Here is a 26,082-nt window from a genome sequence, read left to right on the forward strand (position 1 = left end):
TCAAACGAAGCCTGAGATAATTACAAGAAATTGATTGAAATTATCTCCCGTTTGACAGATGGTCGCGTCAACGTTCCTCGAATTAAGGGGGCCCGTGAGATGCAGGCAAAAATAGAATTGCGTCGTCATTGGATTCCAGAGTCCCCTCCAAGCAAGGTGCATTCCCGGTCCTAGATGGGCTGCATCAACAACGTTTTCCCAGTGTCAATTCTATTTTCGTTCCCGGTTTCTGCATTGCACAAAAAATCTTTGCAGGGGACCGATCTCTGTTTCCCATTTCGACACGGTGAGCTTCGTAAGACGATCGGGATATTATGCCAACCCAGGATGGTTCTTTTTGCCTGGCAAAACAAACAAAAGATCCACCCGTTTTTTTTTTGCTTTTTTCCTTGGCATGCTGACTGACTCCGCTGCCGAGAAAACCCAATTATGCATTTATCACCCATAATGCACGACCTTTTCGGCGGGGAAGTTGAGGGTATGTGGTATTAAGAATGAGTGATCAAATGATCTCTCGTTTGATTTTGGATTAAAACCGATTCAAATCGCATCGCCAATACTTTGACTACTATTGGGATTCAAATTTTTCGTTTGATACAGATAATTATGAGTTCTGCATTTGTCGTTTGATGTTTCATCATCGATTTCCATTCAGAAGAACTCCTTGAAACCAAAATAAAAATCCCATTACCCTACACCATTAGTGGAAGGGTCTCTTGTCTTCAAAGTGCACTGCAATGAGCGCTGCTATTTATGGCTGGTCCTCCCGGGTGCACACTTTCCTGAGCCCAAGACGAAGTGGATTTCTGTTGCAGTTGATAGATAAGATAAATGATTTAGGAGCTCCTTTTGAGGCAACCTTATTCCTCTTCTTCTCGTATTTCTGCATTCATGCAGCCCGGTTCTGCTTCCTAAACCTACCAAACAGTAAACTGCTAATTGATTCTGTTGATGCTCATTATTTGCTGTTGTAGCGCTACTTCTCTCTTTCGGCTGATCCTTCGTCGATGGGTCGTGGCAGGAACAAAGTGATTGTTTGTTTGGTTCGGGTGCTCGCTTGCCTAGTTTGAGGTGTAGGGTTTCAGAGCTTAGCTCCGTTTTACGACCTTCCCTAAGGACCCTCTAAACGGTTGATGGTGGCGATTTGATGGACGGATTGCGATAAGAAAGGCTCGTATATGAGGGATAGTCTTTTTTTTATGTCGGAGTTATGGTCGGGTGTCATTTGCGTCCGTCAAGATGACACAAGGCACAAGTGCGTGCGCGATCCATAAACACTTGTTTTACGACGGGTTCTAGAATTACGCACCGACCTCAGAAACAACCGAATATGCTGAACTCGTTTTTGAGCTTTAGCTTTAGCTTTACAGAAAAGTGCTTCACAATACCAAAACTAAGAGAGTAAGTATAGGAAGCATAAACACGAAATGATGTCCATAAATAGCTGGCTTCTGGTATTTAGACTTATTTTGGAAATTTGGTTTTGAGTTAGAAAATTTAAAATAAAAACATAGTTTTAGTAAATTATGAATAAATCAAGATATCATCGATATTGATTGGGGGTGCTCAATTTGTTTTTAATGTTTTATTTAAATTGCAATAAATAACTCCATACTTTTGCAAGCAAAGCCGAGAATATGTCGCTAGTAGAAACATTTTTTTTCCTTTCTTGTATGTACACAAATTTATTCAGAAAGGCTAGCATTTCAATCCATGAACATGAACTTCTTATAGAAGCCTCTAACTATTGCACATAGTAATCATAAATATCAATTGAATAATGCAGTCGTGCGCATGTAAGGCCGGGAATGGGGTAAGAAAAAAATAAGCTAAACCTCTTTGAGGAAATTTTTCAAGTCCAATAAATCTCATGGTGGACCTCCGGAATATACGGAATTGAAGGGTCAACGGTGGAATTAGTTAGTTTTCTCATTTTTTCATTTTTTTCTATTGAGTGGTGGAAATAAATGAGACTGTACAAACTCGTCTTATGACAAGTAATTTTCTCAATAAACGGTGAGTCGTGTCCTATAACATGTGGCCCTATGAGCTAAGAAAATAATTGGTTTGGAATTGGCGGCGCTAGTATATATGAAACTACCAGTTTGGTTCGATATCTCGGGATCTGTGGGATTTAGAAAGGTGCCGACTTCTATAAATCTGTTCGGGGATTAAAAATCAAGATGTTGAGAAACTATTTAGTTTTGAAATCACCCGTAGAGTGGTGCTAGTGCATGTGGGACCACCAGGTTTGGTATATATCTTCGGAACCGTGATATTAACAAAGTTGCCGTCTTCTACACATCTGTATGAGGACAACCAGTTTGGTTAGATATCACGAAATATGTGGAATCTAGAAAGTTGACATCATTTATTTGAGAATTGAGAACTAATGTGTTGAGAAAAGCGCGCTTGGTAGCCGCTTCGTACACAGAAGGCCGTGGGTTCAATACTAGGCCCGTTTCATGCTCCTCCTTTGTATCTTTCTTTATATTTTGCATGTTCTAGCAATCAGGACTTGCAAAGAAGAAACAATGTAACAAATTTTGCACCAAAGCAATCGCCGTTACCAACTGTCAGATGCATCCGGCAGCTTTTTGTGTACAAGTATTGCAATCCCAAGAAAATTATTTTGAATGACCCATGTTTTACAAAGACTTTTTCCTTTTGAGATGCATTCCTGTATAACCGGGCAGCATAATATTAAACAGTCATAAATATGCGTTTTTTTACAGATCTAAAATCCATTATGAAACTAAGTTAACAAATTCGCCAATTTGATACACTTTCATTGAGCTAAAAAAAAGTCTACACGCTATGTCCCGTGAATAAATTGAAAATCTATGGCCAACTGTGATGAAGAGAAGAACAAGAGTCTAAATAAGGAAAAACAAACAGTGTCTTTACAGGTCTTATCTAAGGCTAGCACAGGAAACGGACTTCCATACCGTTTCCATTTCTTTCCTATACATTCAACTTGACTTCTGGCTGGACAGTTCCGGTGCCGCGTCACCTAATCCTTAGATGGTAGCCCCCTCATGGGGCTTGGAATCGCAACCTTGGTAAGGCAGCATACCAAAACACCATCAATCAACCTTGGAAATTGTAAGCAGCAGTAAAGCAAAAGCAACGAAATTGATGCTGTATTTCTTTGTTTCGCTGATGGATATTATGTTCAGTGAGTTGGAAAACGGGCCAGTTCTTCTATTTTTACTGACGTTCCGAATTATTCAGAAGGTGGCCACCTATGATCAAAGCTGGGTAAAAACTGTGAAGTAACTCTAAGGTAACCGTCAGAAATGGTTTAGGAAAAATTGCGCTGGTCTAGGACGAACATCAAAACATGACCATTTTTGCGGACATTCTGGCCGGACTGCGGCCGTCTGGAGGCCACCTGCAGTCATTGATAAAAGGAAACTACGAATTAACTCCCAGACAATTGGCAATTGAAATAAAAAAAAATAATTTTAATCGTTTGTCACTTTTCCCTATGTACGTGAGCCTTTTATTTAGTTTTATTTACCATTTGGTCGAACAGACCATTAGGCTGCAAGTCATTTGGTCGAAAGGGTCATGTAGCCGAATTGGTCATTTGGCCGAATAGCCATTTGACCGAAAATTTTGTCTTTTGCCATTTGACTTAATGTGACCAATTGGTATTATTATTAGTTAGTTAGAAGGTTAGAAAGGTTCGCCAAAGTCAATATCTTGTAGGGAATACTAATCGTTTACTTCTTATTTATTCTTTCTATGAAGCTATGAAGGGGCCCTCCTTATCCGTGCGGTAAGACGCGCAGCTACAAAGCAAGACCATGCTGAGGGTGGCTGGGTTCGATTCCCGGTGCCGGTCTAGGCAATTTTCGGATTGGAAATTGTCGCGACTTCCCTGGGCATAAAAGAATCATCGTGCTAGTCTCATGATATACGAATGCAAAAATGGTAACCTGGCTTAGAAACCTCGCAGTTGATAACTGTGGAAGTGCTTAATGAACACTAAGCTGCGAGGTGGCTCTGTCCCAGTGGGGGATGTAACGCCAATAAGAAGAAGAAGAATGAAGCTATCATTCTTTGATCAATATTGGTCAATATTAATTATGTGTCCTCTTGAAACACCGCCATAAATCATTTAGTTTTTAAATATTATCAGCTAAAGTTTCTTTATTCTTTCTTTCAAATATCCATTCGACGAAATGTACCAAGATTATTCATTCAAAAATTTGCCTTCGACTAAATGTCCAATCGACCCAATGTTCATTCGGCGTATTGTTCTTTCGACCAAATATACAAAAAGAATCGTAATTATAAAATCTGCTTTCGACTAAATGTCCATTCGACGAGTGTCCTTTCGACCAAACGTCATTCGACCAAATGTCACACGTCTCTAGTGAACTAAAAATTAATTTTAGACTAAATGTCCATTTGAAATAATGTCCTTTCGAAGAAATGTTATAGATAGATATTCCGTCCTAGGTTCGGTAGTGTGAAAGCGTAAGAGACCCAGGGAGTGTAATTCAAGTCCTAGGCGTGGACCGGCAAAGCCCGAAACTGCTGGTCTCCAGCCCAGCAAACTTCCAGCGGTGGGCACTCAAGGCCTCTTTTGTTACTTCTCCCTGGTCCTCATGATCGTCGGGTGTTTACGTTGGTGGGTTTAGTTTTTTTCTTTAACTGGATCGCTTCGTTGCCAACTGCTTGTCGCTTGCAGTCAGATTTCCACAAACATAAAGGAAGCCAAGGAACACGGCCAGTGTTCTGTGGGTCCGAAGACTAGTACCAAAGTGCGCACTATCACTTAGCCGGGATTCGAGCGAGCTGACACCAAACTTTTCCTCAGGCAGTTTACAGACTTTGCGGACCGTCACACTGTATCCCATTGCAACTTCCGACCACTTTTTTCACCGCGGATAATGTTCACCACCTTCGCTCGAATTATTCGTACGTTGTTTGGTATAACAACTTTTATAAAATGGTGCCAAATTATCAACCGTTGTGGTGATGCCAACAAAGATCCGTACTATTACTTTTAAGACTTTTAAACTGTTTGTGGTTGTTCAATGCTTTTTAAATATAACTGGTTTAAAATTGAATCACTATTAATTATGAATTGCGATAGATGGCTACATGCAAAGTCTTTACAATGCTAACCGAATACTTGTATTCCTTTTTCTTTTATTTCTTGTAAATAAGTAAATAAATAAATAAATAAATACATAAATAAATAAATAAATAAATTAAAATAAATTAATTAATGAATAAATGAATAAATGAATCAATAAAGGAATGAATAAATAAATAAAGATATGTATAAATAAATAAATTAATAAATAAGCAATTTAAAAAAAATGAAATAAATAAATAAATACATAAACAAATAGAAAAATAATAAAATAAATAAATAAATGAATAAATAAATAAATAAACAAATGAATAAGTTAATAAACAAATAAATAAATAGAAAATTAAAAAAATAAATGAATGAATAAATAAATAAATATCGAAGATTTAATAAAGATTTAATAATAATAATAATAATTAAATAAATCAATGAATAAATAAATAAATAAATAAACAAATAAAAATAATAAATAAATATATATTTATCTTCTTCTTTTTCTTCTTCTTCTTCTATATACATAAAAATGAATTTCTGTCTGTCTGAAGCTTATAGAGTCGGAAACTACTGAACCGATCGGCGTGAAAATTTGTATACAGAGGTTTTTGGGGCCGGGGAAGGTTCTTAAGATGGTTCGAGGCCCCACCCTCCTTTGGAAAGAGGGCTCCCATAAAAATAATACACCAATTTCTTCATAACTCGAGAATTAATCAAGCAAATTGAACCAAATCTGGCATATGGAGGTTTTGGAAGGAAAGATATGTTTCTGTGATGGTTCGAAAACCCTCCCCCTTCTGGAACGATGGGCTTCCATACAAATGAAATAGAAATTTCGACACAAATCGATAACTAATCAGAGTATAAATCGATTTAAAGCGAAACGAAGTTCGTCGGGTCTGCTAGTAAATAAATAAATAAATAAATAAATAAATAAATAAATAAATAAATAAATAAATAAATAAATAAATAAATAAATAAATAAATAAATAAATAAATAAATAAATAAATAAATAAATAAATAAATAAATGAATAAATAAATAAATAAATAAATTGAAAAAAATGAATAAATAAATAATAAATAATTAAAGAAATAAATAAATTAATTAATAAACGAACGAATAAATAAATAAATAAATGAATAAATAAATAAATAAATAAATAAATAAATAAATAAATGGAAAATAAATAAATAAATAAAAAAATAAGTAAATGAATAAATAAATAAATAAAAAAATAAATAAATAGATAAATAAATAAAGGAATAAATGAATAAATTAATAAATAAATAAATAAATTAAAAAATCATATATTTCATATAAATAAATAAAACTTAAATAAATTCATAAATATGTGGGGGTCTGATCCGGTAAAACGATAAATAACCGCGGCGAGTACTTGGGAATAAAATATCTTTATTATCGAACGTGTGCTTACACTGTTGTCTTATATAAAACTGACATGACATATATACAGACACGGCAATACTCAACTTATAATAGGGTGGATCAGAATGATACCACTATATACGCCCCCCCCCCAGTTACACCATGAATCGAACACGGTGCCCTGCTGGTGTAATGACTGTGTGACGATCATCTTGGGGATAACTTGACAAATTCTGATCACAAACAAATGCAGGCTCAATTCTATCGATCGAAACTATCTGATTCTTTCCGAACACCAGAATTTCAAAGTATTTATCACTTCGCTTAACAACTTCATAAGGTCCCTCATATGGTTGTTGAAGTGGCCGCCTAACTGAATCAACCCGAACGAACACATGACTACAATCCTTCAACCTATGGTTTACGAAGACTCGTTGCCTGGAATGACGCGTTCCTACGGGTGCCTTTACGTCCAGGAATGCTTGATGTAGGATTTTTGCAAACTCCGTGCGGTCCACGTCTGTAATAGGTGGATCGTAAAATTCTCCCGGGATTCTCAGCCGCTGACCGAAAACGAGCTCTGCAGCTGAACATTTAGAATCTTCACGAAATGCGCTTCTTAGCCCAGGCAGAACCAAAGGAAGACGTTCATGCCAATTATTTGAAGCGGTGCACATTAATGCCGCCTTCATCGTTCGATGGAAACGCTCAACCATTCCATTCGATTGTGGATGATATGCGGTGGTGTGGATATGATGAACTCCAAGTAGCTGCGTCAATTCCTGAAATACTTCCGATTCGAACTGACGACCCTGATCAGTGGTGATTGTTTCGGGTGTACCGTAACGTGTAATCCACTCGGTATATATAGCCATTGCTACCGTTCGCGCTGTTATGTCTTGGAGCGGTATTGCTTCTGGCCAACGCGAAAAACGATCGATCATTGTAAGTAGATAACGGAATTCTCTTGAGGGGGGCAGTGGCCCAACCAAATCTACATGTACGTGTCGGAATCGTGCTTTCGGCGCCTCAAAAGTCGAAAGTGGTGCGACGGTATGACGCGAGATTTTCGATTTTTGACACTGCAGGCATGACTTCACAAACTTGATTATGTCCTTGTTCATCGATGTCCAAACAAATCTATCGGCGATAAGTTTTTTTGTGGCCCGTATCCCAGGATGCGCCAGTCCATGTAATTGTTTCATGACTGACACTCGGTGTTTTTCTGGAAGATAAGGCCGAATACAATTATTAACGGACACATCACAATATATCGGAGAAGACAATGATGGAATTCGTCTCAGCTGGAGATTAAGAGATGTTTCATTCGAATTCACTAGATCTTGTAGTTGACGGTCATTTACTTGATCCCTGGCAATGGAGTTGAAATCAATTTCGGCAACAACTGCATTTACTCTGGACATAGCGTCAGCAACAATGTTGTTTTTACCACTGATATGGCGAATGTCAGTGGTAAACTCTGCAATATATTGCACTGCCCATGATCACATAGTTGACGTATAAGCCAAAATTACCAAAACACACTTTTTTGCGGATATGGATTCTTCGTACGGTTATACATATGCTCCATGAAAAAATATTCATGTTTTGTTCGGAAACATTCGAGTTATGGCGATAATTGTTTTTGGAAAAATGGTCATTTGATCGCATAAGTTGACGTACCTCCATTACCTGCTGCAATATGGAGCAAAAACCTGTCTCATATTTTTTCGACATTCACAATGCACTAATTAAGCACAACATAGGTTTTCGTTTTACTTTGTCGTATTTCAGGACTACTTTGTGATTTGGGCGTAACTGATTTTGTATTAAAAAATTAATATGCAAGTTCCTTATAAAGTAAGCATTTCTTGTGAAATCCACGGTATAACCGACAAAAAAAGGTTTCATCCATCGAGGTGTAGCTCTGGAGATAAACGTTTACATTCTTTTGAATCAATAGAATAATGTTTGTTTGCTAAATATTGTCGCCAAAAGTTTTGATTTAAGACAACCGCAATTATTCAAAAGGAAGTATAATATAAAAGAAGAAGGAAAATCCATTAATTATGTAACGCAATAATTAGCCATTTGTGTCACACTTTTTTTAGAAGCATATCAAAATTGTGTATGGAAAATCACACTTATCTAAATCCCCATTGCTCCTCTAAAGTGTAGTAATTTATGGGTATTTTCTAAAAGTGCATATCAGAACCAAAATCTAGCTTCATTTTTTGCGTGACAGGAGAGGTCTGCCTCTGAGGACCTAACACATAAGAATCAGTGCGTGTTAAATGGATTTTTATTTGTACCTAAGCTTGATAATATTGGTATGTATATTTCGAGCACATTTACCGGGAAGGATCCTAATATATTCCACGGCTGTTATTGTAGTACAAGTTTTCCCCTAAGACGCTCAATATTAATTATTTCATTTTATTTTAGTTTTTACAATGGCGATGCAATTCTTATTCATGTTTTTATATTACCTTACCCGGACAGAACTGAATTATAAAACATGATATGGACTTTGATGTAAGATTCAAAAGAGCAGGCAAAAATATCAACAAAAAATGCACCGAAGTGTTATTTAAATATCAAGATGTGTTATGGATAAAAACAAACTAATAGCTCGAGATATTAATCACTTCTTCCGAAAACCATTAACTGATAACCTCAAGATATTTCAGAGCAAATTTGGATATTGTCGTCTGATATTTTGTGCTTTTATATCCTACATACAAATCAGGCCCATATCTCATTTTGCAATCTAACCACGATAGACTTACTTCTAATCCTCGTCTACTCGGGTATTTTAAAATAAGGATTGGAACCAATTTTGCTTAAAATTTGGTTGGAACGAGCGCTTTGGCTAATACATGAAAACGGTAACTGCTTGCACACTTGTTACAGAAAAATTCTAATGCTGTAATAGTGCAAAAATCCCCGTACGGTACTGATTAAATTCTTTGCAACACGAACTCTTCCACACATAATTTTATCTTTACCACATAATTTTAATTTTCACGGAAAGAGCTATCCGAAAAACCTTTCCCGGAAACTCGAACTTTTCAAAAGATTTCCCTTCTTCAATCAATAAATCGTTGGAACTAACTACAATTATTCTTTAGCGCTATATAACCACACGCAGTAGCCTGGTTTTTACGCCATGTTATGGCAACAAACATTTCACAAAACGTTTGTTTGATCGCATATACTGTCGTATGCATATTTTGACCACTTCAATCAAAGGAATAATAATTAATTCCCCGCGGCCTTAGAATAACTACTAATATTGTCCATTTAGACAGATTAGTTCATGTATTTTGTTGATTGATATGATGATTCGGGTAAAATTAATAAAAATGCGTTTTCCCAACATCGATGGTGCTGGTTGTTACGTCAACTATGAAATCATGGGCAGTGCAGATATCTTTCCTCATGAGGTAATCGACTGCTTGGATCGGTAGTCATGGCATAAGTCAGCGGAAAATGGTCGGTAAAAATCGTGAACTCTCGTCCCTCAATCAAATGTCTAAAATACTTTACAGCTAATTTCGTTGCCGTTAGCTCTCGACCAAACGTGGAGTACTTTTGTTGACTAGGAGATAACTTGACGGAAAAAATCCTAACGGTTTCCAAATACCCCTTTCAAGTTGTTGCAGAACTGCGCCAGCCGCGAAGTTGGAGACATCCACCATAAGTCCAAGTGGCTTTGACGCATTTGGATAGTGTAGCAAAGTAGCCTCTGCTAGCGACTTTTTACAAAACTCGAAACAACGAGCAGATTGCTCATTCCAAGAAATTGGTCTGGAATCATTCCTCCGGTTGTCTGGAATTAGCATCCTCAAGTCATTCTGGATTTCAACAGCATGCGGAACAAAACGTTTGTAGACGTTCAGCAGCGCAAGGAAACGGCGTAAATCCTTGACCGTTTTTGGGACTTCATAGTCCAACACTGCTTGAACTCTAGTAGGAAGCGGCCGTACTCCTTTTTCACATACCACGTAACCCAGAAAGTCAACTTCAGGGAGCGAAAACTTGCATTTCTCAATATTAATAGTTAGGCCATTTTCCTTCAGGCGGTCCAAAACTATTCTCACATGCTCCTTATGCTCCACGTCATTCGATGAAGCTATGCATATATCGTCAATGAAAACAATGACGAAATCAAGGTCCGCGAATAATTTGTTCATAAACCTTTGAAAGGTTTGGCTTGCATTGCAGAGGCCGAAAGGCATTCGAGTAAATTCAAAAAGCCCGAAAGGAGTTATAACGGCGGTTTTCGGTATATCGGCCGCCTCCACCGGAATGTTGTAGTAGGCTCTCACAAGATCCAACGTGGTGAATATGCTTTTACCTTCAAAACGATTCAAAAGATCGTGTACATGCGGAACGGGATATCGGTCCGGGACTGTTGCCTTATTAAGAAGCCGATAATCTCCTACAAACCTCCACTCACCATTCTTTTTGGAACGCAATGTAATGCGCTGGCCCAACTGCTACTTGACGGTCTACAAATGCCTACTTCGCACATAGTCCGAAACTCATCCTTCGCCGCTTTCAATTTTTCCGGGTGCATTCGACGAGCTTTACACGCAACCGGTGGACCACGCGTGACGATGTGATGTGTGACATCGTGCAAAACCTTCTGATGCGCAAACGATGGCGAAAGAATTTCTCGATAATCAGATAGAACTTCGTGAAAAGGATGGGTAGCGTTGATGACAGTTATGCCATGTATGGTAGTAGTTCTCGAACATCCGGAACTGCGAAGGTTGGTGGTGCCATCAATCAGTTGATGGCGCTGCAAATCAACAAGTAAACCGAAATGCGCCAATAGATCTGCACCGATGATTGCGCAGCTAACGTCCGCCATCACAAATCGCCACGTAAAACGTCGTCGTAAACCAAGGTCCAAAGAAAGAAACTTGCTCCCATAAGTACTAATTTTCGTACCGTTTGCAGCATGTAATAAAAACAGACCTGTACTGTTCCGTTTATCAGATTTAGATGCCGAAATGATGGACACATCTAAACCGGTGTCCACAAGAAATTTGCATCGAGAAATGGTATCCAGTATCACTAGACGACGACTTTCGAATCCATCACCCACCCGCGCCGACTCTAGGGGGTGAGAATCTAGTTTTTTGTACGGTCATATGAGCATGGTTCGCGGCAATGTTCTGCGTTTGCTCCATATTTACGATGATACCAACAAATCGAATCGTTTACTGCCCTAGGTCTGGAAGCGGATCGACCACGTCTCCTGCTCTGTCTATTACTCAATCCGCGCATTTCAGTTGTGAGCACCTCTATTTCCTCCCTCAATGATGCATATTCGGTCGACGGTTTGGCTGTTGTTTCAACGCTGTTTACGGCCATTTGCTCCCTTGTAGAAACGGAAACCGCCGAAACGCAGCTGTTGGAGGAGTCAATCATTTTGTCGGCCATTTCGGCAAGCTTTGCCAAACTTCCATCGCTGATTGCCAAAACTGTCCTGATGTTGGCGGGCATTCGTTGCAAAAAGAGCATTTTCATTAGGTTGTCGTCGACATTCAGGCCAGTTGCGATTTCACTCATCCGGGCAAGGAGATGAGTCGGACGAAAATCTCCTAGATCGCACGAACTGAGAAGCTGCTCCAACCGAGCTTGCGGAGATAATGCAAAGCGGGCAATCAGTCGGTCCTTAATTGCTTTGTATTTACTGTCTGCCGGCGGGGTAGAAACAAGATCCGCTACATGACAGATGACGCTTTGATCAATTTTAGCGATAATATGCCAAAATTTGGTCTCATCTTTGGTGACTTGCGCCAGGCTAAATTGGGCTTCAGCCTGGGCAAACCACATATGTGGATCGGTTTTCCAAAGCTCGGGCAACTTCACCGAAACCGATGATGTTGCTGCCGCGACGTCCGGATCAGTCATATTTGAGGTTACGTGTACCTCTCGAAATGCTTCCTCACTTTTCTGGATACAGGTCGAAATTCATTAAATTTTTCGTGAATTCTTCGCGAACTACGGAAACTACGCGCGTCGGGGTCACCAATTGTGGGGGTCTGATCCGGTAAAACGATAAATAACCGCGGCGAGTACTTGGGAATAAAATATCTTTATTATCGAACGTGTGCTTACACTGTTGTCTTATATAAAACTGACATGACATATATACAGACACCGCAATACTCAACTTATAATAGGGTGGATCAGAAGGATACCACTATAAATAAATGAATAAAAAAGATGATAAAGAAATAAATAAACAAATATGTTAATATATAAATAAGTAAATACTTGAATAAATAAATCAACAAATAAATAAACAAATAAATAAATAAATAAATAAATGAATCCATAAATAAATAAATAAATAAACAAATAATTAAATAAATGCATAAGTGAATAAATATATAAATAGATAGGTAAATAAAATAATAAACAAATAAATAAACAAAAAAATTGTAAATAAATCAATAAATAAAGAGATAAATAAATTATTAAATAAATAAAAAAATACATGAGTAAATAAATTAATGATTAAACAAATAAATAACCAAATAAATAAATATATACATAAGTTAGAAATAAGTAAACAAATAAACAAATTGTTAAATAGAATAAATAAATAAATAATTAAATAATTTTATGAATTATTTAATAAATAAACAAATTAATAAATAAATAAATATAAAAAAATATAAATTTATAAATAAATAAACCAATAAACTGCTGAATAAATAAAAAAAATAATTAAATAAATAATTGAGTAAATTGATTAAATAATAAATGAATAAATAAATGGATAAATAAATACATTAGTTAATCAATAACTAAATAAATAAACAAATAAATTAATGAAGAAAAAACAATAATCAAATAAACACATAAATAAATAAATAAATAAATACATAAATAAATAAATAAATAAATAAATAAATAAATAAAAAAATAAACAAATAAATAAATGACTAAATAAGAAAACGTAAGTAAATAAATGAATAAATGAATAAATAAACAAATGAGCAAGTAAAGAAAAAAACAATAGATAAATAAATAAATAAATAAATACATAAATGAATTTAAAAATAAATAAATAAATAAATAAATAAACAAATTAATAAATAAATAAACAAATAAATAAATAAATATAATTAAATAAATAAATATATAAATGTAGAAATAAATATATAAAATTTATAATAAATGAATATATAAATAAATTAATGAATAAATTAATGAATTAATAAGTGTATTAAATAATTAATAAATTAAATAATTATTTAATAAATAAATAAATAAAAAAATAAATAAATAATGAATAAATAAATAAAGAAAAAAAGTTATAAATAAATAAAGAATATCTGAATAAATAAAGAAAATCTGCAATCGGAATACATGACAAAAAATCAACAAATAATAAATAACGACACCTTAAGCTATCAAGCATGCAATAAGCATTATAATCAAACACAAAATGTGGAAACAAACGATTATCTACACTTAGACCAGGGCTGCCCAACGTACGGCCCACGGGCCAGATGCGGCGTGCAAGAAGAAAATATTTGATAATTGACCCGAAAGCTTTTCTATCTGGCACGAAGTCGAATAATACAGCACGGGCCAGTTTTGTTGTTAATTAGATTTTGTCAATACGGATGTAACCTTTCCAGGACGGAAAACTTGTTAGGGAATGCACATCGACTGTTTTTGATATGGTGTGCTCTAAAGAAAAAGCCTCCTTCAGTCGTATTAGATTGTTGTGAAGTACGGCGAAGAGTTGGAGTTCGTACAAAAGACTTGAAAACTGCGTTTCGTGAAAAAGCCACATGCTTCTGAATCCATGCTCACAATCAAGGAAAATAGTGAATGTAAAAAACAAGGCATAGGTCTTCATAAGAGGAATTGATGCTAATCATCAGGACACGACTACCACAGGTATAGACCTGAGGAAATCTGTTAAGACCTGTATGAACTAGAAGGCCTAACAACTGATGGAGCTCCGGCAATGACAAGAAAGAACACGTGCGCTGTGACACTTAAAAATCAATGCAATTCTCGCTCTCAGAATTACAGGGGCGCAACTGCATTGGTCGATTTCTCTCCGTGCTCTTTGATGAGGCTTTCTTTTTATAAATGTGGCGCATTGCGGTAGATTTCCGATTGCGAAATCAATATGCGAAAGAAGACAACAATTCCATGTTCTATTAAATAAAAGGAAAAAGAAAATAAGCACACAAAAAAAGATTATTCTAACGCAATTAAATCGTGTTCAGTTTTTCGTTTAAAACCATTTTGGCCATTCTGTAAAAATGTTTTTTTTTTACTTTGGTTATTTTGAAAATGTATAAAATTATGTAGGGGAGACAAGCTAGACTTGATCCCGTTTTCTGATTTCCGATGTATCACAGCCAAAAATAAATAAACATACGCTATTTCCACACAGACTCTCTAAGAAATATAGTATTTAATTTTACTGATGTAATACAGTCCTTAAATTATTGTTGTTATTGATACACAATCGATTTTTTGGAGTGCTGTCAAAAATCGACTTTTTAAATTTTCGGGGGAAATTGATCTCTCTACAAGAACTTGCTTTGAAAAAATTAGAAAGATGCCCTAAGATTTTTAAAATATTTTTTCTTCAAAATACGCAGAATTCTTGAATTGCTGTGCGTATACATGAACGATTTTTGTTATTGAATTCGACAGCAATTTTAAAATTTGGGGAGACTTGATCCCCTTTTCATGATATCTACGCAATCAATATTTTTTACTGCCAAAACTTCATCAAATCTGTCAAATCTACAAAACATTATAAGCCTGAATACAGATTTGAGGCAATAACTTCAAATCCAAATATCCTAAAACTTTGATGAAATGTTGACATTTTCATCAGTACAGATCATTAAGCCTATTTATGGCTATGTGCTTTAAAAAAACGGATGCATTTGGTCATTGTTTTGAAAAGTTGTTCATATTTTGCGTGGCCAATAAAAAAATCTTTGGTAAGGTCAAAACATACAAACCGCCCTGCAGAATAAATAAGGTTGTCAATCCAAAAAATAACTCACCACATAAAGGCCATTTGTTAAGAGGATCTATACTAAAAAATAAGCTAGAACAAAACTACTTTAGTTCTCGATAAAACAGGGGGTGATCAAGTCTCCCCGGAATTCAAGTCTACCCACCTTCCCCTACCGATATTTTCTGGCCCGCCAGCAAGTGACTATTCTGAAAATTGGCTCGTGGCTGGAGGTTGGGCAGGCCTGACTTAGACATTCAGATAAATAACGTGATGAACTTATAAATTAGGTCAATACAAGTATTAAAAAACAATTATGTCTCCCCCCACCCCTCGGATTATTCTACCTAAAAATTATATTTTGAGGAAGCAACAAACTAAAATTCGGCTAATTTTGAGGATTTTCAAAACATTCTTTAACAAATTTGAGGAGTTTTTTGATTTCTCCCCCTCCTTTACCTTTCGGGGACCATTGGGACATAATTTTAATTAAATATTTACAATGGCCTTATAAAAAAATCACGATGATAAAGACCTAAAAATAAAAAATAAATAAAAAATAGATTAATAATGTAAACATACAATTTTCACAAAAAATAACTATAAACATTCTCGAAACTATCAGCTGGCCTTTCCAACACATAACAACATTGTTACCCAAAACGGTAGGCCAAAACCGTCAAAAAACATTTTTTAAGTCAGCTATGACATGAAACCGATTGCGTCAAGTATTTTAAAATTTTCTGACACAAATTTAGTAGGAAATACACATGATATACATTCCGGCTGTAGCAGCTTCGATTTAAAACCGAATGCGGCAAACTACTTGTTGGAGCCGGACCCGACAATAACCAAACAAAATTGTTATAAGATATTTCCCATTAATTAATATGCCCATACACTACCCCATTTGTTGAACTACATTTCAATTAGTATTGCTTTCATGCGAGAGCGCTGAGAAGAGCGCATATTGAGCAGCGTCCACCGCCTGTGGACTGCTGAGTAGGTATTTAGGAGATACAATATTATAAACTTCTAAATCAGTTCCAAATAATATACGAAGTCAAAGGGACGTACGGTCGATCTCGGTGTTGTTGTTCGCTATCTATCACGGTCAAGTGGGAAGAAAATTTATTGCGGTGGCAATTACCCTTTCGCGGTGGAAATTTTGGTGGTGTTATAGTCGAGTGCTTCGGTCGGACCTTAGTGAAAAGGTGGACGAGCTTCTTGGGGCCTACCTTTGAAGAATAAGTGCGTTTTCCTGGACACAAAGGGCTTGTGGCGACCCAAGTACTAAAGAAAAATGAGAATAAGAAATAAGAAGTGATGAGAGAGAATTGGGTTTTCTCATTTCTTTACTTTTCAATGAGATGTGAGAAATGCGGAGTGAGCACTTCTTACTCCTCGTTTCTTACTTCATACTTTTCATTGAGAAAAGTGATAAGAAGGGAGAATTGAGAAATAGGTCATATGACTTGCCTGGCTGAACGATATGTTCGACCGTGTGACCCATTTTCCGACCGTAGTGACCAATTCGAAATACAGGCTGTACCGTAACAATAGGACTGACCTTCAAAAAATATCGCAACGATAGGCAACTGAGTCCTATTATTGCAGTAGTTTTTTATTGTGATAAAAACAAAGCATTCTATTCGACTGCTGCAATGTGAAAAAAGATAAACAGTTCATTTTTTGAAGAATTTTCGAAATGTACGTAGAAGCTCGTTTTGGTATTCAGCCATAGAATGGTGGTAACCTTTTTATTACTCCCAAATCCCAGTAAAACTCCGCATGAATTCGTGGCGAGTGAAGAGGTGTTCTCGGCTTGCAGTGGGCTAGTGATTGCTGTATCAATTATTTCCCATCCCCGATAGAACGTGAGGTCGTGGCCAGCGCCATTATCGACCATTTTAATTACTACAGTGCTCGGGCTGTATATAGTGAGAATGGGAATCAAATCCAATGTTTCCATTCATTGGTTTCCTGTGCAATTGCGAATCTTTCTAGTCAATCACGGAGTAGAAACTACGAAATGCACGGTCATTATGCTCATGCTCAAAAACACTTTCTGTCAAACGGAATGACCAAATGACATATTTGGCCAAACACAGTTCGAACAAATTACACTTTCAGCCAAATGGCCCTTTCTGCTAAAGACCATTTCCGCCGAACGACATTTTTGAGACTAAAATAAAAGGTCCTCCTAAAAAATTTGAATTTTTTCATAAAAAAGTAAGAAATTGCCAATAAATAAATAAATATAAAACTTCCATAAACATTAAAAAATGCCCTCGAAACAAAAATGAATTGACACTTTTTTTTAAGTTAGGATCGCAAATTATAAAAGAAAAATATAAAACAGCAATAAAACTTAGCATTGTTCATGAAAAGTTGTTAGTTTTTTGTTTTTCTATTTTTTATAGATTTTGTTTTAGATTTTTTTAAATGCTCTTTATTGATATCTTGTGAAAAGTTTTCAATTTTCTGCAGAAAAAACTTTTCATTTGGTGGAAGATTGAGTAATTGTTTATTGCTTAGATTGGTTTATTTATCGTAAATCAGCAAACTCGAGTGAAATTTTCTGCAAATATTCAGTCTAAAGCTTGTTTGTCCGCATTCCTTGAAGCTATGTTAACGATCAGATAATCAACCTACATTGTATTAACATATTTCAGCTTATGAACTGTTGGTCTGAATTAAATTATCGAAGACCACGAAGGCCTCAGTTCGATAGCATCTTGATCTTGCAACTTAATCATTTGAGTGTTATTAGTTATCACCTGGCGCTGACGTTAATCTTCAAACAAGTACCGTCTCCGGCTTGGCTACTTCCTTTCGTCCTGGAAGTAGTTAAGTCAACCCCATCCTGAAACCTAGGAGTTGGAATCCTTCTCCTCATAAAAGCAACAATCAGGAACAATTAGGATTTTGGGGCAATTGTTTAACCAACTTGAGTCATAAAAGTTCTAAGCCACCAGATGAAAATTGTTGAAAAAATTCTGTCGACAAAGACATTCCGGGTCGCACTCACCGGAACGTCGTCCGAAGCGTACGACATCAGGGCAGTATATTTGGGCCCTTGATATTAATTCTGTTTACTTCAATATATCACGTGATTAAACTCATTACAAAATTAATGTTTTTGTTTTGGAAATAATTCATAGTTGATGCACTGTACCATGAATAATTAATGCTAATTGATGACATAAAACAAAATTCAACGCCTTCAAATGTTCAAATTTTAAGATTTTTTTTTATCTAATAAGGCCAAAAAATCAATTCATTTGATATTAATGAAGTTTAAAATGGCCATCATTATCACCATCTTCAGTTTTGTTCCAGAATTCAAATCCTCACGTAACGCACTTGAGTAACTGTGTTTTGAAATACGACACCCGAACTCTTCTACTACTGGTTCTTCACTGCGTTCCTCTTTCCGCGTTTCATCCCTGCCCATATAGGACATCTTTTTGGCGTGCTTTTTTTACGACATCTACAACAACCGAAACCTTCTGCATGGGTCCGTATTTTCCTCTTCTTCTCTTTCTCCGAGCCCAACTCGAGACAGGCTGTCTGGCTGAAGACACTTTCTTCTCGCGACACGATAGTAAATCAAAGATTCGTGAAAGCGATTAACGTCGAAAGCCACTGCTCCAGCCTCCTCCTTATTCTTCTGCGCCGTATGGCGTGTGTGAAGCGTGCTTTAGGCAGCAGTAACGACCCGGGAGGAAATTTTGAGGTTATGAGATAATGACAAACGATCCGGGAGTAGGAGCAACAGCCGCTGAGGCAGCAGCAGCATCAGCAAGTGTGACACCGGGTCCAGTTTTGAGTCGTAAATAATTTTTATAGTTTAGTAACTACTTTTTTACTCCTGGTGGTTAAGCGTTGGTTCAGTGTGACAGTTTGGGATCCGTGCTTTCTTCGGTTTCAATCGAGAACACAAAACGAACCAGGTTGCCGACTTGCTTCGGTTGTTGCGCTCCGGGACCCAGGGAATATGCATAAAATTACGGTAAATTATAACTGCGGGGCATAATTTAACCGCGGAGGAGCCGAGCCACCACTGCCTGATGCGACCTGGCAGGACTTTGGTGACGAGTGCGAGCCCATGTTAATGTTGTTTTTCCACGGAGATGTGGAAGCGTTAATTGTTCATGACTTGGACGAGTGGCGTGGCGGGCGCAAGCGTAAAACATGTGTGAACTCCCGGCGGATCAACGCATTATGTCAAGCTCAATTAAACGCCGCGTTGCGATGCGCATTTAGATGGGGACTTCTCCCCCTGAGAACAGTGACAAGTCTCTGAACAAAAGTCGGTCAAAGTCGGGGGAGTTTATGTATTTGGTTAAGAATTTGAACTACAGCTTTGAACGAGAAACTTCAACATCACTCTTACTGGTTGTGTTCAAAACTGAGACCGAAAATAAGACATTTTCCGAGTATCGACCACTGTTCGGCGATGTGTGTTCTATCGTTTCAACGGTTAATATACAGTAGCGTAGTTAAAATTTATAAACCTCTAATTGGCGCCCCTGCAAATCAACTGCCCTTCAAGGAAATTATCAACCGAACGATTACAAATCGTTCAATTGCCGTTGGTAATTGACTCCACCATATGTACTGGTGGGGCAGCACTGATGCATACGAAATGCGAGGTCCGAGGGTTTGATTAGATCGTGACGTCGCAGTTGACGAAGAAACCGAGCATATGCCCACACGAAACCGGTCTTGGAGGCTGTAAAGCCCACAGCTGATGCGAACTGAAAATGGCACTGCGACTGTAACTGAGCCGCACACTGCACTGCGCAGAGAGGACCGGTGCACCTTGAACCACTAAGTCCAGGCGCGATTAATATGTATGTGACGACGTGCGCCCGCGCGTTGCAATTGCAAGTTCAATTTTTCACGAACAAACATCGGTGAACTTGAGCGTTGGTTGGGGATTGCGAAATATATGCTAGATGAGGTACGTGCCCCAGGACCGGTTGAGCAACATGGAGACAACTGGTCTCTGATGTTAGAAACGTAAGGAAATAGGACAACCCCAGATTTTTTTTTCATTTTGCGAGGCGATCTTGCAAAGAGAGCCAACACGTAATTTTACGGTAAGCCTTTTCCTATATCCTACTGAAGAAATCGGTTGACCATGTTAACACTCAGGCTTTCGGACATAGTATTCACCATATTGCGTGACGTGGTGAAAAAGAATGAAACAAAATTGAGTCGACGTAAAATCTGGCCGCCACAATATTTGGTGGATTAGTAGAAATTTGAAAAGCTGGCGAGTTGGACAAATCGAGAACATTTTATGAATTTTGCAGATTGAGTAAACAAAAAAAATCTTAAGGGTTGTGTACAAGACACGACCGCCCGACGTAAACTACGTGAAACAGTTTAGTGAAATGAAGAATCTTGTGCCATTATCCATGAGTATTACAAAATTACTCTTTGGATTTCTTATGAAATTTACATTTTAAGAGAACTAATATATTTATGTAAATAAAACAAATTTATTGAATTCTCGAGTTTTGTATAATATGAGTAGTTTAGTTTTGTTTGTTTAAATTCAATTCATTGTTCTTTTTCGAATCTTTCGAAAAATATTCTAGATGAGCTTAACTAAACTTCGGGACTGATTTGCGATTTGGGCGTAACTTATATTGTAAACAAACATTGCTTCATGAATTCCGGAGAATGCAAGCGTTTTCATCCTGAACTAATTCCCTTATCTGGTAGAGGAAAGCTTAATCTTTCGGATCCATACCGTGGTTTCCTCATGAAATGCTTGTTTTAGCAGGAATTCGCCTTCCAATGTTTGTTTCCAAAATAAGTTACGCCCAAATCGCAAAGCGGTCCCGACTTGAGTATTTCTAAATTTCAATTTATCAGGTTTAATTGCACTTTTTACAGTATTGAACCATTAAAACTTTAGAAATGGGTATAACTACCGTCAAATCACTGAAGACGCACACAAGCTGCAACAAAATCAAATAAGATCTTGAGAAAATTTCTCATGGCTGCCACTGATGCCATCCATACGAATTCATATTTGTAGCATCTCCTCCCGGGGCACACTCGTGATTCTGCTACGGACGGCAACATTATGGCGTCGCCAAGTGGTTAATTTGCTCTTTGAACAATATTCGCCTCACCTCTTCCTTTGCATAGGATGGTGGCCCTGAGAAGAACCGATTGGTTTGTTTAGCAACTCCGCCGATGCTGGGACCGCCGCCCACAACATTTCTAATGAAATGCCACGCGCGCAGGGGAGAGCAGTTTTCTTATCATCAATACAGATGGCTCATTAGTCCCGCCTCTTTGTTGTCCGGTATGGCTGCAAATATTGTGTAACCGTCAAACGCTCACTAAAGGGGCGTGGCTACAGATTCAACTTTATTGATTACAAGAAAGCAGCTCTCCCGCGCGCGCGAGCCATTTCGTTCGAGATGTCGCAGAGAGCAGACCGTGGAACCACCTTCAGCATCGGCGGAGCTCCCACCGGAAATTTTATTCCCAGCGATGGTGTGGGTCGCGCGGTCGTCGTCATTATCATTAGCAGCGCTCAGTTTAAATTTTCTTGTATGATGTAGGAGGAATGACGGCTTTGGCAGGTTTTGTTCTATTATTTTCGGAGCGGGGGGTGGCGGGGTGGGGTTGGCTTGGTTTGTTGACCAAATTTTATGAAATTTGGCCACAATATTCTTTGATATGCAAAGAATGTTTAGGCCAAATTTTAGCATAATTAGTTACAGAAAACCCCCTGACAATAATAGAACAAAACTTGCCAAAGCCGTAATTTCCCCTTCTAACGATTGGCTACTATCAATGAAAGTAGCTCTTATGTCACAACTTGAGGCGAGATGAATTTTGATCAAAGTAGAACTTAATTGCTTGGTGATGGCTGATTGTTTTCCGTCGGTAGTAGAATCACGAGAGCACGATTCAGAGGAAGACTTATAATTTTGGTAGATAGTCATCCATGCGAAAACATTTTTGCAGCTTCTCCGTTTGACGCGCGCTCGTGATTCTACATACATACAGAAAACATACGATGATTCAACTCATCCATGAGTTTTTAGGTGCTGAAATGCCACGCGCGCGCGGGAGAGCAGTTTTCTTATAATTAATAAAGATGGCTCATTAGTCTCGCCTCTTTGTTGTCCGGTATGACTGCAAATATTGTGTAACCGTCACACACCCCCCAAAGGGGCGTGGCTACAGGTTCAACTTAATTGATTACAAGAAAGCAGCTCTTCCGCGCGCGCGAGCCATTTCGTTCGAGATGTCGCGGAGAGCAGACCGTGGTACCACCTTCGGCATCGGCGAAGCTGCTACCGGAAATTTTATTCCCGGCGATGGTGTGGGTCGCGCGGTCGTCGTCAAAAACATTATCAGCGCTCAGTTTAAATTTTCTGGTATGATGTAGGAGGAATGACGGCTTTGGCAGGACTGGCAGGACTGGCTTTGACTGTACTGCCTGAGCTTAAGGCACGCTGCAATCGAATCACAAAAATTATCAAGGCCAGAATGGTGGACCTCAAAAATAACGACTTTTCGAATAAGATCCGCACTCTCCCAGATTATGCTAAGCCGTTCTGGAAAATGACCAAAATTCTAAAATCCAAGCCTCGGCCCATTCCACCTTTGATCCCACTAGACAATAATGGCTCTAAGGATCGCTTGATAACTCCTGCAGAGAAGGTCGCTGAAATAGGTCGTCACTTCGTCAGCTCACACAATCTTGGACAGAACATCGTCAGTCCACACGAAGCAGCCGTCAACGAGCATGCTAACAACATCCATTTGATTCCCAACGACTTCTCGGAGGAGTTGGAGATCTCAGCTGACGAATTGACGGCCTATATCAAATCGTCGAAGAACATGAAGGCCCCAGGCTTCGACAGCATCCTGAATCTCGAGCTCAAACACATGAGTGCTCCGTTCTTTGAGCACCTCTCGCTGATCTTTAATCAGTGTCTCCGGCTTAGCTACTTCCCATCGTCCTGGAAGTCAGCGAAAGTCATCCCCATCCGGAAGCCTGGGAAGGATCCTTCCTCCCCAAAAGTTATCGACCCATCAGCCTTCTCTCAGGGTTATCCAAGCTATTCGAAAAGCTATTCATCATCGGTTACTTGAGTCTGCCGAAAATCTCAACATCTTGCTCGAGGAACAGTTTGGTTTCCGACGCGGTCGGTCAACTGTACACCAACTGACCCGAGTTACCAACGTCCTCAGACGGAACAAGTTTGTCTCGAAAACATCCGCCATGGCCTTACTCGATGTCGAGAAGGCATTTGACAATGTATGGCATGATGGCCTGGTGTACAAACTACAACGCTACAATCTTCCCAGCTACCTGGTGAAAATCATCAACAATTACCTGTCGGCAAGGACATTCCGGGTCTCAATCAGCGGAGCGAGTTCCAATGCGCACAACATCGTCGCAGGCGTTCCCCAGGGCAGTATCCTCGGGCCCCTGCTTTTCAATCTGTTCACCTCCGACATGCCAGAACCTCCAGAAGGCGGCATTCTGTCTCTGTTCGCAGATGACACATCCATCGTCTACAACGGTAGAGTGATCAGAGCGCTAGTGGCAAAACTCCAACGAGGCCTGGATGCCCTGACAGAGTACCTCACCAGCTGGAAGATCTGTATCAACGCGGCGAAGACCCAGGTCATCATTTTCCCCACTCCAAATCCCTAAACTTGTTCCGCCTGGGGACTGTAAAATCATCCTCAATGGCACGACCGTGGAATGGCTACCGGGGCTTAACCCTCGACAGCAAGCTTATTCTCAGGCAACAGGTTGACAAAACGGTGACGAAGTGTAACGTCTTGTTGAAACTACTGTACCCTTTGATCAACCGCCGGTCGTCATTGTCCCTGAAAAATAAGCTTGCTGTCTACAAGCAAATCATCCTCCCTGTGATCGAATACGGCATGCCGGTTTGGGAGAGCTGCGCTAAAACCCACCACCTCAAACTTCAACGGGTCCAAAACAAATTCCTGAGGATGATCCTCAACACTCCTCCCAGGACAAGAACATCCGAGGTCCACCGTCTGGCCGGAATAAAAACCTTACATGAACGCTTTGGTGAGTGTAAAGAAAAGTTTAGGGTCCGTTGCTTGCATTCGGATCAGGCTCCAATTAGGGCGCTAGTTCCAATCTAGGTTGTCAAATTTCTTATTGTAAATATTAGTGTACATAGTAGTTAGGCTATCAAATTTAAAAACACACCAGCGCCTCCTAAAGGCCGTCATGATATATCATATTAACACTTAAATAACAATGTAAACATAAAAATTTAAAATTGAAGTTGGAGGCCAAGCCGGCCGAGCACTGTACATGTAAAAATAATTGTAGAACAGAAAATGAAACAATAAAGAAAAATTTTACTACTGCTTTGGCAGGTTTTGTTCTATTATTGTCAGGGGGGTTTTTGTTGACCAAATTTTATGAAATTTGGCCACAATATTCTTTGATATGCTATGATATGATATTTGATATGAAGTACTAAAGATCGGCTACCATCAATGAAAGTGGCTCTAAGGTGACTCGGGGAGGCACTACACACCGTGTTATTTTTCCTATCTTTTGTCTCTTTCTAACATTTTCAGTTGTTTGATGTAACTGTAAATGTATCAGCATGTAGATTGCGAGTAAGCACGCGCCGGTGATACTTTTTCAAAATCATATTTGTTGTAGAAAAAAAATTAAGCATTAATGATAATCAATAGTATCAATAGAATTGGCAAATTGCTGAAGGGTTTCCGAATCGATTGATAAGCAAATGTCGAAAATAAGATAAAGACGCTATTAGCGTTTGAAATCTATCCTAATTTTTGTGACAGTCTCGAATTTGGAAATTTCCGTTTTAAACCCTCCTGTATCTGAGTCTTCTCCTTAGACGAAGTTTACGTCAAAAAATCTGTAGCAAACATCAATACTGACGCCATACATTTTTTTCAGTCATAATGCGAATCAATTGTTTGCATGGTCTCCTTCCGATACTTGCTTGGGATTCAACTACCGACGTTAGCGTTGCGCTTTGAATAAAGTTCATCTCGGAACCGATTTCTTTTTCAATCAACAGGAAAAATACAAAATAAGTCTCGCGGGAAAATTTCATGTTGTGCCGACAACATCCAAATCGTTGCAAACGCCACATTAGTGAATAAATTGCTGTAGCAATCTTCCGATGACAGCCTATGCTCGGACCGGCACTAATGCTATGATTCCGCTACCGATGCCAAACAATTATGCTTTGTTCTATGAAGAAAGTTCGTCTAATATCAATATTCTCAATCACTAACTGGAAAGAAAGACTTCGAATTACGCTAGAAAATTTCACCGAAGAATTTTCCAGTTCCTAACGGTTGCACTTTAGGAAAATTTTTTCAACTTAACCTTCCTCCCAAATTTAATAATGGTCCTGAAAAGAACCGATTAATTGCCACTTATGTGCCTTTCTAACAGCAGCCACTTGGCTGCGCGACCGCCATCCGATGATTCGGCTCAACGAACGCCGTCGATTGCCAGATCCGCCGAAGATGGGACACG

General features: G+C 38.3%; 1 protein-coding gene across 1 annotated transcript; it reads right to left on the reverse strand.

The window, feature by feature from the left end:
* Positions 1 to 11,638: 11,638 nt before the first annotated feature.
* LOC134207381 (uncharacterized) lies at positions 11,639 to 12,424 on the reverse strand. Its single transcript, XM_062683106.1, has one exon. The coding sequence runs from the start codon at positions 12,422 to 12,424 to the stop codon at positions 11,639 to 11,641; it is 786 nt and encodes a 261-aa protein (XP_062539090.1).
* Positions 12,425 to 26,082: the final 13,658 nt, after the last annotated feature.

Source organism: Armigeres subalbatus, chromosome 1 (genome assembly GCF_024139115.2).
Source record: "Armigeres subalbatus isolate Guangzhou_Male chromosome 1, GZ_Asu_2, whole genome shotgun sequence".
NCBI lineage: Eukaryota > Metazoa > Arthropoda > Insecta > Diptera > Culicidae > Armigeres > Armigeres subalbatus.